Source organism: Lolium perenne, chromosome 4 (genome assembly GCF_019359855.2).
Source record: "Lolium perenne isolate Kyuss_39 chromosome 4, Kyuss_2.0, whole genome shotgun sequence".
In the NCBI taxonomy this organism is placed as follows: domain Eukaryota; kingdom Viridiplantae; phylum Streptophyta; class Magnoliopsida; order Poales; family Poaceae; genus Lolium; species Lolium perenne.
This window is the reverse complement of record NC_067247.2, coordinates 385,715,159-385,732,975: the sequence shown is the minus strand read 5'-3', so window position 1 is coordinate 385,732,975 and position 17,817 is coordinate 385,715,159. Positions and strand designations below refer to the sequence as shown.

General features: G+C 44.9%; 2 protein-coding genes across 2 annotated transcripts; both read right to left on the bottom strand.

The window, feature by feature from the left end:
* Nucleotides 1-5,640: 5,640 nt before the first annotated feature.
* LOC127297314 (peroxidase 5-like) lies at nt 5,641-7,396 on the bottom strand. The gene is made up of 4 exons (XM_051327611.2): nt 7,140-7,396; nt 6,827-7,015; nt 6,577-6,742; nt 5,641-6,480 (listed from the first exon to the last, which is right to left on the bottom strand). The coding sequence occupies exons 1-4, from the start codon at nt 7,350-7,352 to the stop codon at nt 6,074-6,076; spliced, it is 975 nt and encodes a 324-aa protein (XP_051183571.1). The 5' UTR covers nt 7,353-7,396; the 3' UTR covers nt 5,641-6,073.
* A 1,056-nt stretch (nt 7,397-8,452) lies between these two features.
* Nucleotides 8,453-9,898, bottom strand: LOC127348129 (syntaxin-52-like). Its single transcript, XM_051374222.2, has 6 exons — nt 9,633-9,898; nt 9,372-9,473; nt 9,130-9,242; nt 8,947-9,047; nt 8,775-8,819; nt 8,453-8,658 (listed from the first exon to the last, which is right to left on the bottom strand). Exons 1-6 carry the CDS (start codon nt 9,896-9,898, stop codon nt 8,530-8,532), a joined length of 756 nt encoding a protein of 251 aa, XP_051230182.1. The 3' UTR covers nt 8,453-8,529.
* Between the last annotated feature and the right edge of the window lie 7,919 nt (nt 9,899-17,817).

Sequence of the window (17,817 nt, the reverse complement as noted above, 5' to 3'; positions counted from 1 at the left end):
GGGGCCGACGAAGAGGTGGGAGCGGTCGGAGGAGGAGAAACCGGCCATGGCGGAAGCGATGAGGATGATGGGAGGCGGCGGCTAGGGAGAGAGGCTGGTGGCGCCCGGGGTAGGGAGGGGGCGGCGGCTAGGGAGGGGGGATGGCCGGCGGCGCCTGGGTGGGGAGGAGGCGGTGGCTGGGGAGAGGAAGCCGGCGGCGCTCGAGGAGGGAGGGGCGGCGGCTAGGGGGGGTGGCCGGCGGTGCCCAGGGTAGGGAGGGGGCGGCGGCTAGGTCAGGACCAGAGGGTCTCTGATACCATGTAGAAGAGTTATTGGAGATTGCACAGCAACAATAGTGCCGGCTGCTCATGTATATATAGACAGTCACATGTACAATTACAGGTACAACCCTAAGAAACACGGGGACCTATACCTAGTATAATATGTTACAACAGTGTTGACTCAAGTTTCTAGGGTTGGACTCCCACGATACGCGCTGTATCATGGTGGAAGTTTCAGCTTGGACATTAATCCTCAAATCTCTTATGAGAATATTATCTGTTGTTGAATGCTTAAAGCATAAAAGAGGAGTCCATTATCTGTTTTCTATGTTGTCCCGGTATGGATGTCCTCAAGTTGAGATCTATCAAAATTGAGAGAGCAAATGTGATCTATCTCCTTGGACCTTTGTACAGGTGGCATAGAGGTCCCCCTTTGTGACACTTGGTTGAAACATATGTAATGCAATGATAATCCATGGAAATCCGAGCTAATTAGGACAAGGTGCGAGCACTATTAGTATTCGATGCATGAGGCTTGCAACTTATAGGAGGTTTTATGCATAGCACATATGAATTATACTACCGTTGACAAAATTGTTTCCATGTTTTCAAAATAAAAATCTCTAGCACATGAGTAATCCCTGCTTCCCTCTGCGAAGGGCCTTTCTTTTACTTTATGTTGAGTCAGTTTACCTACTTCTTTCTATCTTAGAAACAAACACTTGTCTTAACTGTGTGCATTGATTCTTACATACTTGCTTATTTCCATTCATCATATTACTTTGTGTTGACAATTATCCATGAGATATACATGTTGAAAGTTGAAAGCAACTGCTGAAACTTAATCTTCCTTTGTGTTGCTTCAAAACCTTCTATTAAGAATCTATTGCTTTATGAGTTAACTCTTATGCAAGACTTGTTGATGCTTGTCTTGAAAGTATTATTCATGAAAAGTCTTTGCTATATGATTCAGTTGTTTAGTCATTATCTTTACCATTGATTTGAATCACTTCATTCGTCTCATATGCTTTACAATAGTATTGATCAAGATTATGATAGTAGCATGTCACTTCAGAAATTATCCTTGTTATCGTTTACCTACTCGAGGGCGAGTAGGAACTAAGCTTGGGGATGCTTGATACGTCTCAAACGTATCTATAATTTCTTATGTTACATGCTAGTTTTATGACAATACTCACATGTTTTATATACACTTTATATCATTTTGATGCATTTTCCGGCACTAACCTATTAACAAGATGTCGAAGCGCCAATTCCTGTTTTCTGCTGTTTTTTGTTTCTGAAATCCTACACAGGAAATATTCTCGGAATTGGACGAAACAAAAGCCCACGGTCTTATTTTCCACGGAGCCTTCCAGAACACCGAAGAGGAGACGAAGCGGGGCGACGAGGCGGCCACACCATAGGGGGCGCGGCCCCACCCCTGGCCGCGCCGCCTTATGGGGTGGGCCCCTCGAGCGTCCCCCGACTCTGCCCCTTCGCCTATATAATCCTTCCATCGCGAAAACCCTAGTACGGAGAGCCACGATACGAGAAAAGTTCCAGAGACGGCGTCGTCGTCAATCCCATCTCGGGGGTTCTGAAGATCGCCTCCGGCACCCTGCCGGAGAGGAGAATCATCACCGGAGGGCTCTACATCACCATGCCCGCCTCCGGACTGATGCGTGAGTAGTTCATCCTTGGACTATGGGTCCTTAGCAGTAGCTAGATGGTTGTCTTCTCCTCTTGTACTATCATGTTTAGATCTTGTGAGCTGCCTATCATGATCAAGATCATCTATTTTAAATGCTACATGTTGTGTTTGTTGGGATCCGATGAATATGGAATACTATGTCAAGTTGATTATCGATCTATCATATATGTGTTGTTTATGATCTTGCATGCTCTCCGTTGCTAGTAGAGGCTCTGTCCAAGTTGATACTTGTAACTCCAAGAGGGAGTATTTATGCTCGATAGTGGGTTCATGCCTCCATTGAATCTGGGACAGTGACAGAAAGTTCTAAGGTTGTGGATGTGTTGTTGCCACTAGGGATAAAACATCAATGCTTTGTCTAATGATATTTGTATTGTTTACATTACGCACAGTACTTAATGCAATTGTCTGTTGTTTGCAACTTAATACTGGAAGGGGTGCGGATGCTAACCCGAAGGTGGACTTTTTAGGCATAGATGCATGCTGGATAGCGGTCTATGTTCTTTGTCGTAATGCCCTAAGTAAAACTCATAGTAGTGATCATGATATGTATGTGCATTGTTATGCCCTCTCTATTTGTCAATTGTCCAACTGTAATTTGTTCACCCAACATGCTACTTATCTTATTGGAGAGACACCACTAGTGAACTGTGGACCCCGGTCCATTCTTTTACATCTGAAATACAACCTACTGCAATCATTGTTCTCTGTTGTTCTTTGCAAACAAACATCATTCTCCACACCATACGTTCAATCCTTTGTTTACAGCAAGCCGGTGAGATTGACAACCTCACTGTTAAGTTGGGGCAATGTATTTTGGTTGTGTTGTGCAGGTTCCATGTTGGCGCCGGAATCCCTGGTGTTGCGCCGCACTACAATCCTTCACCAACAACCTTCATGTGGCCTTCATCTCCTACTGGTTCGATAACCTTGGTTTCTTACTGAGGGAAAAACTTGCTGCTGTGCGCATCACACCTTCCTCTTGGGGTTCCCAACGGACGTGTGCATCACGCGCCATCATCGGCTATCTCTCCTCTGCGTGAGGATTTCCCTCGACCCCGCTCCAGGAAGCCGACTACTTCGTCACCCATCATCTGTTAGAGATGCTCTTCGGAGTAGTTTCTACAAAATTTATGAAGCGAACAAATTTCTACGAATTGGAGAATCTTGCATAAATATATAAAAAGAGATATTTGTACCGATTTTCATGTGGTTGCACTATTGGGTGTAAACTGTATCCCGTGATAATAATCCAACGGTTTTGTAATAATATTATAATATAAATAGGGGCGATTACACCCACATAAATTTAAACTAAAAATAGGGTGCCCACAATTCTCATGTAAGAAACCAATCAGCTGCCAATCATGAGAGATCTTAGGAATGACGAAGATAAACTTTAGTGTAGAGACATGATGTGTATGTGTGCGCGCGTGCATATGCATGTATTTGTGTGTTCGTGCATGTTTGAGTGTGTGTCCTCTCATACAAACTTTTCGCTCAGTAAAACACAGCCTTTTGTGGTATATGTAAATGTTGTTCCTCACTATCGTGTGGTTAGTAAGACCACCAGTCCACCACCATTCCTTGCAATTTACAAAAATCAATTTCTAGCCATAGACCACCAATGATGTTGTAAGTTAAACTGGCCCATAATACTTTTTTAGATATGGGAGCATGGCCCCGGCCTCTGCATCAATCGATGCACACAGCCCTTTATTAATAAAATAAACGTTAAAGTCAAGTGCTTATTACAAAGAACATGTCTAGTAAACAAAGATCACTAAAACAAAACGGATCAAAATATCTGCAGACGAATATAAGACCAAAACTATCCGTCTAGAATCCTGCTAATGTGACACCATCCAGTAGCCTGGAAATAGCAGTCTTGAGTGACCTCCAGGAGCCGGTTGCATCCAGTAACCATAATATCCCGCTGGTCTCACGGGAGAAGATATGCCCATAGTTGTAGCCAATGCGCCGCACGAAGAATAACCTGCAAAAAATTTGTGCCCCTTTGTTTATTAAAGATGATATCATTCCGGCTAGTCCAAATCGACCAACAAATTGCCGAAACACCAATTCGAATATAAGCTTTGTCCCTCTTACTCACTCCGTTTAGTCAATTACCAAACATATTAGTGACATTAGAGGGAGGTGGAATATTATATGTAAAGAAAATCATTCTCCAGACAATTTTGGCAAAAGGACAATGAAGAAACAGATGGTCAACAGTTTCATTATTGTTACAAAAACAACATTTTTGACTTCCTGTCCATTTTCTCTTCATCAAATTATCCTTAGTAAGTAAAACCCTATTACTTAGAAACCACATGAAAATTTTATCTTTAGAGGAACCTTAATCTTCCAAAGGTATTTCCGCAAAAATCTAGTATGTCCATTCATCATATCAAGGTACACTGATTTGACAGAGAATAACCCAGATTCATTTAGGTTCCAAACAAAAGCGTCTGTTTCATTGGATAACTGAATAGACATAAGCCGCTGACACAAGTGTAACCACAAATTATATTTGTATTCATTGAAAGTTCTTCTAAAACCAATATTCAGCGGTGAGTGAGCCAAAACCGAAGAAACCAACTCATTTTTCCGTTGGACAATATTATATAACGATGGATACTGTAAGATAAAGGGTATGCGTCCAGCCAAGTGTCCTCCCAAAACCGCACCGTCATCCCATTACCAACTTTGAACTTCCCTCTCTTAAAAAAATCCGGTTTAACCCGCATAAGCCCCTTCCAAAAAGGAGAATCTGTAGGTTTAGCTGGCCCATAATACGAAGCAAAGAAAACTTTGAACAATAAGTACTACCTAAAAAAGTTGAATAAAATAATTTTGATAAATGATACATTTGTGCGTAGGAGACGTTTTAATAATATTGCACAATCATAGTTATTTACATGATCGTTACTAAAATTTATTCTTGGTTCATTTGGTAAGTGGATGAAAAAAAGTACTGATTAGTAATCTACTTAAAAAGAAAGGGTACTGATTAGTAATATTGCACAATCATCAGTTGAGCTTTACCAGTGGGTAGGAATAGAGACCTAGAAGAGAGAGGAACTTTATTCAATGCATGTCTCTAGCGGTCGGTTTCACCATCCGCTATCCACACCACGAAAATTAAATGTGTCCTCATCCTTCTGGTTTATATCTACATGTATTTGTGTACTTCGAAATTTGTTTTATATACGAGTATAATGTTGCTTCTTATAAGTATGATGTTGCTCATAGATGATACTGACCACAGGAAAATTTGTCTTATAAGTTAAAAATCTCAGATACCGCATAAAGCTTTACAAAACTGCTCAAGTCCTTTCTCGATAGGATAGGGGCAGCCGGGCAGGTTCTTCTAGTAATCCCCTTGTCCTTTTTATGGGTAAGTCATCATATATGTATATATATGGCATTTATATGCATTCTCACATTACTCATCGAGAAACATAGCCCAGTCAAGCATGACGGATAACGAAATGCACAACCGGGTCATCATATAGTAGTAAAAGTAATATTGAACTAAATATAGACAGAAAAAAAAACAGATACTAGCTCAGTGGATACAAGAGCCGATGACAACAACCACTCAAGATACTACCCGTTGGTAATATGAATTAAGGAAATCATTCATCCTTGTGCAAAGGACAAAAGATCATTAGCTTCATCCGGTAGCTTCTTTCTTAGCCATGTCTTGTACTCTGGGCAAGCACTAGTCGTTTTGTTGGCTCCGTTGCAAAGGTTGCCTTCTTTTGTTGCATTGTCGTCCTCTTTATTTCTGCATCAACTTTAAGGAGAAAAACTCAAACTAGAATTGTTTGTCAATTGGTTGCTCCCAGGTTTGGTCGACACATGACAAAAGCGTATACGCGCGATCAATCAGTCATGCATGCTTTACAGCAAAGCTGGTGCAGTTTTTGGATGGTCATTTCAGAGAGAAAAGGAAGATCTACGTACTTCATGAGACAGCTCACGCGCAAGCTTTACAAGAGTCCAAAATCGATATATAATTGCATTGCCTTTTACATTTGCAAAGACAGTGTAGCCAAAAAGAAGGATTTCGAGGACGACGTACGCACGGTGTTCAGTTTAGGACCCTGCAGTTGGTGCGTATCTGACCGTCGCCGCCGGTGAGCCCCTTGATGCCGCCCATCCTGACCATGGCCTCGCCGAACCGGGTGACGAACAGGTATGTGTTGTAGGCGTTCTCCACGACGAGCGCGGCCGTGACGTTGTCGGACGTGAGTGTCTGGTCGGAGGCGAGGACGCCCTGGTTGGCCAGCACGGCATGAAAGTACCCCGTGTCGAACGCGTCCGGGCTGCCGGCGTCCATGGGCACCGCCGCATCGGGGCTCCGCCCGCACTGCGCCGCCAGCGCCGACGCCGTGGCCGCGCTCATGGACGGGTCCTGGCCCGTGCCCGTGGTGGCGTTGTACCCTTGCAGCCTCCCGCTGAAGGAGCTGCAGTGCGACAACCCGATCGTGTGCGCGCCTGCACGTACATACATACATTCAGAAGAGACGCCAAAATGTTTTCTGATGTGGGTTGGTCTGTGGGCTTTTGCGTGGGCGAGGTAGCTAGTGGTACCTGAAAGCGTGACCATGTCTTCCTGGGAGAGCCCCTTCTTGGCGAATGCTTCCGTGAGCTGGGCCGCACTTGCCGTGAAAGGCGGCAGGTTCGCCTGCGCCTCGGACGCCGCCGAGACGTTGCCGTCCCTCCGCCCGGCCGGGACGGCGTAGGGGCTACCGCCGGTCTGCCATTGATGCTATGTCAGAAAGAGACGATGGAGTGATGGATCAAGCAAGGGCTCAAAATACACTGCACGTATCGTACGTACCAGGACGACGCTGTCTCTGGCGGCGAATGCGAGTATGTCGGCGCACGAGACGGTTCCCGCGCACGTGCCCTCCAGCCTCGTCTTGGCGGCGTCGATGACCTCGAACCCCCTCAGGCTCTTGTTCGGTATGGCGTCCTTCTCCGCCGTGTTGTTCGCCGTCGAGTCCAGCAGCACCGACGCGTCGCAGCCCTGACAAATTATTCAAGCAATCGTCAGTACAGCACTGACATTTTAGCATGAGCACAAGCCAGCATTGCAACTTGAACCTGTTTGTTCAGTGATAGCGAAACAGAGCAGTAGCTAAGGTAGAAACCTGGACGAAGCAGTCGTGAAAGTGGAGCCGGACGAGGCCGGCGGCGAGGCCGACGTTGGCGCTCACGGCCCTGCCGACCTCGTCCCGCACGATCACCTCCGCCTGCGGGCACGACTGCGCGTAGAACCCTACCTGGAGCTGCGCTTGAGCTTGCGCATCGCCAGCGCATAAGCACAGCGCCACGACAAATGTACCTACTATTACCAACGCCATGGCCCCAGGTGAGTGACTACTCCGTCAAGGTCCACACGCTCCGTGCGGTCAAATTTATAGGGAGAAGATGGTCTGCAGAGGGCTGATTACCCCGCCGTGTACTTACTACGTACTCCAGCTCGCACATTGTAGACAAAATCATTAGTAATTAACCTGTAATTAGGCACTGGCGGAGTGACACGAAGTGGGTGGGCAAGGTTAGCAGGGAAGCCATGTGGTGTGGAGCAGCTAGAACTAGAAACACGGCCAAGATTTTGAGGCATTGGCATCGGGATTAGCCAGTAGTGGGTGTAGCCGTACGCGCAACTTGGCCGGCAAATCAGGGGTTACGCGGCAAGTGTTTGTTTTTCTTTGGCTCCACTTCGGTTTCCAAGGGATTCACAGGGGGAGTTTTCAAACTTTGTTCCGTGCCTGCAAGGATTGAAAACAAGTGAAGATAGTTGCTTGTGGATCGGTCAAGGCACCTGCTTGTCCCTTGCGAATTTGTGATTGAAAACAGGAGACTCGTGACAGCTCTCACCTTGGCAGTGGCGATCGAGGTAGGTTTGTCAGGCATGTCATGGTATATACTACACTTGTGGAAATACGGGGCGCGCACAAATGTCTACTGCTAACTCTGCTGCTCACATGGCATGCTACGCATATTGAGCTAGGCTTAGCAGTAGAAAGGCATCATTGCACGTCGCAATGTGCATTGTACTGTATGTGCTCCAGTTATATCGATTCCCTGATGTCACACTGCTTGCGAGTGTCCATGTTTACACGACGGGGAATATAATACTTGCAGAGTATGCTGAAAAACGCCTAATTAGGCGCGGCGCCCATGTGAGTAGTGCTGCGCGACAGCCGTCCACTGACAGAGATATGCTTGGTCGGAATCAGACTGCAACACGTACTTAGTTTGACTAGTTAACTAATTGCGATGCTACGGCCAGGACAGAGCTCCAGATTTTGCTACAAGGTTCCAAGTAACCACCACGAGCCTGCGGAATCAACGGCTCGCTCGCCCTGCTGTGAGCCACCATCTACTGACTTACTGAGTCGAGTTTCAGAAAATACACAGTACACAGAGATTAACTGACACTTGAGCGACCTAGTACAAACGATGCCAGTTTTTGGACTGTACATGGAAAAATTGTGCCCTATACATTGCAAATTTAATGGACCTTCCCTGACGCTACAACACGATAAGAGCCCAGATCATGACGACGCAGATCACAACGGCAATGACCGACAAGAGGACGCACGTGCATGAGCCTCCTTTCGTCATCCGTGTATTCAGAGACTTGAGCTTCCTCTGCGCGCGCTGCACACACATATGACACAATGGGTTAGCTGAATCGTGCCAGATTTGTACAAGCAAGGATGCCGTAGTTGCCATTATTTATGAAGGGAATGAAAGGTGCGAGGAAGATGTTATACATTAAGCTGGTAGCTCGTGTCCTCGACCCCCTCGTCCAAATCGTCCTGCAAAGTTCATGTAAAAAAGTTTCAGAATTAAGCACTAGTAGAACTTCTGAATTAAGGGGCAGGTTTAACTCCAAATTTTATGGAACCAAGCTAGAGTGCTAGCTTTCAACTAGGCTATGCTTACAATTAGCCTGGTGTGCAGGTCTAGTTCCTCGTTGATCGCCAGTGCGATGTGCTTCGTGCTGAGTACGGTCTCCTCCAGCCTGTCCAAACTCTCGTCTTGCTCTGTGGACCATAACCAAAATTCAGTATGCACAGGGCAAGATGTATATATGGATGCATGACAAAGGGTCAAAGGAAACACTACGTTTCATGACGTCCCTCTGCAACTCGATGATCTCACGGTCCTCCATGTTCGCCAAGCTGCTTACCTCGACCACCGTAGCGCCCCTGCTATCGCTCGGTCCAAGCAGGTCGTTCCTGAAAGTTCAGAAAGAGGTAACACGCATTGCTTCAGCGTCGGTCACACAAATTCAGAGCTGATATTGGGTGTTGAAACTTGGCAGAAACTGCAAGATAAACCGGTGTGCTGCTGGCAAATAAGTTCACCTGTTGGAGGAGTTCTTCATGCTGAACGGTGCAGCCACCTTGTTCACCCTGAGCTCGAGGGCAGTGAACTTCTCCGCCAGCTTGCGCATCTCCTTCAAGCTTCTGCATTAGGTACACGCAATTGAGTTAGTAGAGTACTATAAGTCTATAACTAATAAGGAAAACTGTTCTCGCAAAAAAAAACTAATAAGGAAAACTGTTCTCGCAAAAAAAAAACTAATAAGGAAAACTGAAATAGGGTCAATTCGAAGCAATGTGTACATGTTTTGCTTGCTTGAGAGTTTGGACAGCTCCTCCTGCATCAGGCCCATCTTGGTCTGGAGGATGGACACCTTCCTCCTGATCTCCGCGGTCCGTTGCCGCAGCTCCACCGGCAGCGACGCCGGGACGGACTGCCTCTCGGCGACCCTCTCCACGACCTCGCTGAGTAGCCTCTCGGCCTCCTGGAAGAGCTTCGTCCATTGCTCCAGAGGCGACGGGAAGGTTGTCATCGGAAGAATCGGATGCGACCTGTTGGATGATGACATGGCTGTTCTTGCCGGGATTTTCCTCTACCGGTACTCTGTAAAACCCTGATCACCGGATGGTCTTGTGCAATTTGGGATCATCGGGGGAGAAGCTGGCTTGGATCTTATTAGGGAAAGCGCATGCTCCCTTGACGAACAGTGCTTTCTTTTCGTGTTCCTTTCGGAGTCGACAGAAAAAATACTTAGATTCAGGTTGGGAAGGTTCAGGTTTCTTCCGAGAGTCCAGTTCGGTTCCGATTCAACCTCGACCCTACCGCCACGACAGGCTACAAACGGCATGGGCCTCCTTGATGAGATTTCATCTTTGTAAGCCTGTCAGACCGATGATATACTTCATTTTTTAACAAGAGATGATGTATCATGTCCTCTAAAAAAATAGTACAATGCACCATGTCCTGCAAAAAGGATCGTGAATCTTATTTCTTTATTTGCGAGAATGGAAAATATGTAACATTTCTCCTCTCCGGTCGTTCTTACCATATGCAGCCCTCAATTTCTGGTGCAGCTCATATTATAACTTGTTTATAAAATACCACCCCGAAATTATTCTTTTTTCGATAAAAGGAATATGTTAATATCGAGAGATACCAATTACACCCAGCCTCTGCAACAACGCAACACCCCAATGATAGTACGAACCAAAAAAATAAAAAATAAAACTAAGAAACAAAAAAAATCCTGAAATTATACTAACTGCTGAAATAACCCATCACTCTATTTGACTACTTGTGCTTAACCGAGAATCTTTAAGAAATGGTCGGTAACTCAGAGATAACTGCTTAACTGTATTCTTATCCAAATTTATACACAAGACACCAGAATGTGTCAATCATGCCATTCGACAAGCACAACACAAGATGCAGCTCATATTCCTGACGTTTAATCAACTTTTATTCAACCTTTCCTGACATTTTATATTACTCACATTCCTCAAATTGACAACATTGAAACATCAACTATAAGTATTACTCAACCAATTCAAAAACCAATGAGCCAAAGGAATTAAAATGCAACCGATCGTCCTTCCGAAAATAGCATGCTAAAGGGGGGAAATCAGCAATGGCTATTTGCTAGCATCAGCTTCAAGTTTCTCATGCCGTTTTTACTGTTAATTTGCTCTCTGCGGGCCGCCCAACTGATGTACTCGCCTGGAATCCACAGATGGCAAAGGCTGTGCCTATGACCCATCTGATATTTTTTTGAGGAATCTACGGCGGACACAAAAGCGCCAGCGTAAACCACTTTTATTACTTTCTGAGGCTAACAAAAAAAAACTGTACAAGGTGAAGCAAACGACCAGAATGGAATAGTAAAAAAGAATAAAATAAGAAAATCACATAGATAGAGCCAGATAGGAGCACATAACACCCCAGCTTTTCAGACTCATTCTTGAACCTTGCAGACCAAAGTTTGATGTCATTTGCAGCTCTAAGTAGAATCACATGGAGCTCCTCCTCATTGTTTTGGAAAAACGTCACATTGCGACTTTTCCCTATACTCCAAAGCAATGCAATAATCATTGTAGACTGAACCTTGTCGTTGGTGTTATCAGACAACCAGTCTTGTAGCGGGGCAGTTATCCGAGGAATCGAAGCGAAGAGCAGGGATGGCGTCCCATCTGATCTTATTAAGCATGTGCACGCCTGAAATCTTCGATGTTTATCAACTTACCATGATCTTTCAATAACCGGCGCTCCTGTTGTATAGTAAGAACGACTGGTTTCAGTTCGGTTGTTAAGAATTTTAGTAATTTCAAGTTCTTTTTAAGAAACAAAATCAAGTGGATTCCAAGATATTGAAAAGAACCTCAGTAAAAATAGGTAAACCTTTTCTAAGCTATTTCTCCCACTGACCTGCCTAATTATAGAGAGATTCATCTGGGAAGATATCGCGGCCATCTGCACCAATAGTTGCAACATGGACCAGGATGCCTTGCTCTTCTTCCGAGAGACACTCCCTGAAGTCTTGCTCGTGTGGGCAGTCAACCATGTACAGGCGTTTCAGTGAGCATAAGTTCTCTGCCTGATCCAGTGCCGGGCAATCCTGCGCAAACAAGTCCTGCAACTTACCAAGGTTGGAGATCTTCCTCAAACATGTATTGTTCTTCACCTTGAGCCACACAATGCAGGAAGGTCGATAACTTCTCGCAGCTCATGTGCGCCTTCAATGTGGATTCTCTTCAAGTTAACAACCATGTACATGTCCTCAGGGAGACCTCTCAGTTCTGGGCAATCAAGAAGCAATAGACGCTTAAGGCAAGGCATCACAGAGATCAGTTGAGAGTTGCTCACTCTGTTATCACGGGGATTCCCAGTGTTATCCAAGGGCTGAAAATAGAAATCCCAAGATATTTTATTAAATCCTCCAACGGCATTTGACATATGTATGTCCTAAGTCGAGTACCTCCTCTGACATTATGATAAATAAGAGCCTCGTGGCAGCCACAGTCGCCGCAGCCTGTTGTGTCTGTTGACTCCGTGAGAGAGGACACAGACGAGTTCTTGGCCCCGGTGTTGCAGATTACGCCAGAGCTACATGAGTTGCGTTGGGATTCTCCTGTGGTGCTTCCGTTGGCGTTGTGCCCGTCTGAGACCTTGGAGGTGGCTACGACACCCTCACCACCGCAGCCGGAGCCTTGCCTGTCCATCGCCTCATTGGATTGTGGAGACGTGTTGGTGCCTAGCTCTGATGCTCTTTTTGCAAAAGAGCTTTGCGGCTTGCTCGCCGGTTTGGAGGCGGCTAGCCCTGGATATGGCGAGGAAATTGCCTGCGTCTTAGCGGGTAAGGCCTCGGAGGACATGATCAAGAAGGTGGAGAAGTCTCTCAAGAAGGTATCTATTAGAAGGATAAGAAGGAAGAGAGCCGTAACAAGGAAAGTTTAGCAGATGATTAATTATTGGACCCTTTTGGGTTGTGTGGGTCTTGTTAGCGACGTTGTGCTCTTGGGTTGTTGGTTCTAGTTGGTTTAGAGGTCGCATTCTTCTGCTGTTGTTCTCTTGTGGGTGTGCTCTTGCCTCTTGGTGATCCTGTTGTTGTAGGTTTTCGCTCGGTTTTCTCCTAAAAACTGAGCATCTTCTTCTTAATTAATAGATGAGGCAAAGCTTTTGCCTCCGTTTCAAAAAAATAAATAAGAGCCTATGAATGGTCGCAAGCAACCGCAGCTTCGGGGTTACTCCCATCAGGAGCGCTGGTGACAAACCTAATAAAAGAATACGAAGCATCAATTTGAAATCGGCGACCATAAGTCGAAAGTTTCCTCGAGTAATATTACAACTTGAGCCTATGCACGGTTACAAGTACCCGCACATAGTCTCGAGGGTTATTCCCACTGGGAGCATTGGTCACGCATCAGAGAAAAATGATGGCACAATTAGCCCGACGCGTTAATTTCGTTCATAACGTTGATGTTTGGCTTCTTGCATCCCCATCAACCGCAAACCTCTATAGCGTTGAGCCGTTGAGTGTGGAGTCGACAACTCCTTGGCTGCCTAGGTCGCATCCACTGTGAGAACATACCCGGATGCCACGTTAACAACATGAAGGTAAGACTCATGGACCTAATCTACCGGCATGTGAATCGCGTCCGCTGTACTCTGCCAATAATTTTTTGTGCTCACAGTGTGATTGAAAACCCGATGGATGCGTTGGGTACTGTTTCATAAGCTGGAACTTAGATCGATAAGACATCAGCGACTTGAGCCAAATTACCCTAGCCAATACTAGGTTTGAGTTCGGGGACTCGAGTCTGAAGTAAGCTCACGATCCATCAAGAACTCCAGGCATGTTACGCTATCATCCCTATGACCTTACACCTTGTACATCCATCGATTACGTAACACTGGTTTGATGCACTTCCAGATGGATGATTTCACTCGATGATAAAGTTAACCCGGCATGGACTTGATGAACTTCCAGACCTAGAGAATCACCTTATGCACATGCCGACTGCACTGCTAAGTCTCTACGTGAGTCTACAACTCCCCTAGACATTCGTGGGCTAATGACGTGGGTATACTCAATCGGGTACCCACTATCAACATATCTGGTATGGTTCAGCTGAAGGCCCATGAAACACAGGACGTGAATAGCAATCGAAACCTATCGAAACCTAGGAGCCTGACGTGTAACACAAGAACTAGCCCATACTGAAGGAGATATGCCCTAGAGGCAATAATAAAGTGGTTATTATTTATATCTTTATGTTTATGATAAATGTTTATATATCATGCTATAATTGTATTAACCGAAACATTAGTACATGTGTGATATATAAGACAACAAAGAAGTCCCTAGTATGCCTCTTAAACTAGCTTGTTGATTAATGGATGATTAGTTTCATAATCATGAACATTGGATGTTATTAATAACAAGGTTATATCATTGTATGAATGATGTAATGGACACACCCAATTAAGCGTAGCATAAGATCTCGTCATTAAGTTATTTGCTATAAGCTTTCGATACATAGTTACCTAGTCCTTATGACCATGAGATCATGTAAATCACTTATACCGGAAAGGTACTTTGATTACACCAAACGCCACTGCGTAAATGGGTGGTTATAAAGGTGGGATTAAGTATCTGGAAAGTATGAGTTGAGGCATATGGATCAACAGTGGGATTTGTCCATCCTGATGACGGATAGATATACTCTGGGCCCTCTCGGTGGAATGTCGTCTAATGTCTTGCAAGCATATGAATGAGTTCATAAGAGACCACATACCACGGTACGAGTAAAGAGTACTTGTCAGGAGACGAGGTTGAACAAGGTATAGAGTGATACCGATGATCAAACCTCGGACAAGTAAAATATCGCGTGACAAAGGGAATTGGTATCGTATGTGAATGGTTCATTCGATCACTAAAGTCATCGTTGAATATGTGGGAGCCATTATGGATCTCCAGATCCCGCTATTGGTTATTGGTCAGAGTGAGTACTCAACCATGTCCGCATAGTTCGCGAACCGTAGGGTGACACACTTAAAGTTGGATGTTGAAATGGTAGAACTTGAATATGGAATGGAGTTCGAATATTTGTTCGGAGTCCCGGATGAGATCCCGGACATCACGAGGAGTTCCGGAATGGTCCGGAGAATAAGATTCATATATAGGATGTCATTTTATGTGAATTAAAATGTCGCGGAAGGTTCTATGGAAGGTTTTAGAAGGTTCTAGAAAAGTCCGGAAGAAACCACCAAGGAAGGTGGAGTCCACATGGGACTCCACCTCCATGGCCGGCCAACCCTAGTGGGGAGGAGTCCCAAGTGGACTCCCCCTTAGGGGGCCGGCCACCCCCCCCCATATGGGAGGTGGAACTCCCACCTCTAGTGGGAGTCCTAGCTTGGCTAGGTTTCCCCTCCATATGGAAGGTTTTTGGTTCGGGTCTTATTCGAAGACTTGGAGACCAACTCTTGGGGTTCCACCTATATAATGAGGGCCAAGGGGAGGGGGCCGGCCACCTCAAACACCACCAAGGTGGCCGCACCCCATAGTGGCCGGCGCCCCCCTCTCCCCAAACCCTAGCCGCCCCGCTCCTCCACTTCCCGCACGCTTAGCGAAGCTCCGCCGGACTTCTCCACCACCACCGACACCACGCCGTCGTGCTGTCGGATTCAAGAGGAGCTACTACTTCCGCTGCCCGCTGGAACGGGGAGGTGGACGTCGTCTTCATCAACAACCGAACGTGTGACCGAGTACGGAGGTGCTGCCCGTTCGTGGCGCCGGAACCGATCGTGATCAAGATCTTCTACGCGCTTTTGCAAGCGGCAAGTGAACGTCTACCGCAGCAACAAGAGCCTCCTCTTGTAGGCTTTGGAATCTCTTCAAGGGTGAGACTCGATAAACCCCTCGTTGCTACCGTCTTCTAGATTGCATCTTGGCTTGGATTGCGTGTTCGCGGTAGGAAAATTTTTGTTTTCTATGCAACGTTATCCTACAGTGGTATCAGAGCCGTGTCTATGCATAGATGGTTGCACGAGTAGAACACAATGGTTTTGTGGGCGTTGATGCTCTTGTTGTTTTTAGTTTGAGTACTTTGCATCTTTGTGGCATAGTGGGATGAAGCGGCTCGGACTAACTTTACATGACCGCGTTCATGAGACTTGTTCCTCGTTCGACATGCAACTTGTATTGCATAAGAGGCTTTGCGGGTGTCTGTCTCTCCTACTATAGTGAAGATTCAATTTACTCTTCTATTGACAACATTAGTATCAACGTTGTGGTTCATGTTCGTAGGTAGATTAGATCTCTCTCGAAAACCCTAAACCACGTAAAATATGCAACCCAAATTAGAGACGTCTAACTTGTTTTTGCAGGGTTTGGTGATGTGATATGGCCATGATATGATGATGAGTATGTATGAGATGATCATTATTGTATTGTGGCAACCGGCAGGAGCCTTATGGTTGTCTTTAAATTTCATGTTGAGTAGTATTTGTAATAGTTGCTACATGAGGTGAACAACCATGAAGACGGCGTCATGGACCTTGACGCTACACCGACGATGATGGGGATCATGCCCGAAGATGATAGAGATCATGTCCGTGCTTTGGAGATGAAGATCGAAGGCACAAAATATAAAGGGCCATATCATATCACATATGAATTGCATGTGATGTTAATCCTTTATGCATCTTATTTTGCTTAGATCGCGACGGTAGCATTATAAGATGATTCCTCACATTAATATCAAGATAATAAAGTGTTCTCCCCTCGTATGCACCGTTGCCAAGGTTCGTCGTTTCGAAGCATCTCGTGATGATCGGATGTGATAGACTCAACGTTCATATACAACGGGTGTAAGCCATGTTGCACACGCGGAATACTTGGGTTTGCTTGACGAGCCTAGCATGTACAGACATGGCCTCGGGACAACGGAAACCGAAAGGTTGAACACGAGTCATATGGATGATATGATCAACATGTTGATGTTCACCATTGAAGCTACATCATCTCACGTGATGATCGGTTTTGGTGTAGTGAATTTGGATCGTGTACCACTTAACAACTATGAGGGATGTTGTATTAAGTGGGAGTTCATTAGTAATTAGATTAAAACATGAACTAATTATCATAAACTTAGTCTGGGTAGTATTTTGAATTAATTTTGTAGTTTTGGCATCCGTTTACTACTATGCGCTAGTCTTGTAATTGAGATAGAAATACTGTTAAAATCTGACAAGAAAATTTACGGATTGGTACCGTATTGTTAAGAATCAAGAATTGATTAAGTCCTATTGTAAATTTTTAGTAAACCTCACATTGTTGATTCAAAGAGCTATGTTTTCAATTAGTACCTAAAGTTATCTTGTCTCCGTTCAAATCTGTTTGAACAGTAAGGAGCTGAGAATTTAGTTTTTCAGAAATAATCAAGGTATGAGATATATGTGATATCTAAAGACCTTATTACAAGATGATAGAATATAATTTGGTGAGACTACATAAACTCATAAGTTTTATGGGAATGTACGAAGGTTGAAGACGCAAGGCGTCCCAATCCTCCAACTATTGGGGCACTAACAATATTTGCATATCCATGAAATTATTATCCTTAGTATGCACTGTTGCTAAGACTCGTCGTATCGAAGCATCACGTGATGATCGGGTGTTATAGATTCTACGTGTGCATACAACGGGTGCAAGCCAGATTTGCACATGCGAATACTAAGGTTAAACTTTATGAGCCTAGCATGTACAGACATGGTCTCAGAAAGTCGTCATGAATTGATGGATAAAATTATGAGTGAAATTGTTCATCGTATTACAAAGTTACTAATAGTGAAATCTAGAACACTTGTCATATGATGATCAAATTCAAAGTAAGAACCTCGAGGTTATTGGTATTTGACCAACAAACCTAGAAGTTATTGAAAATGAAGTGTTTTCTGAATAATGAGGAAAGCTAAAAGAGAAATTACAAA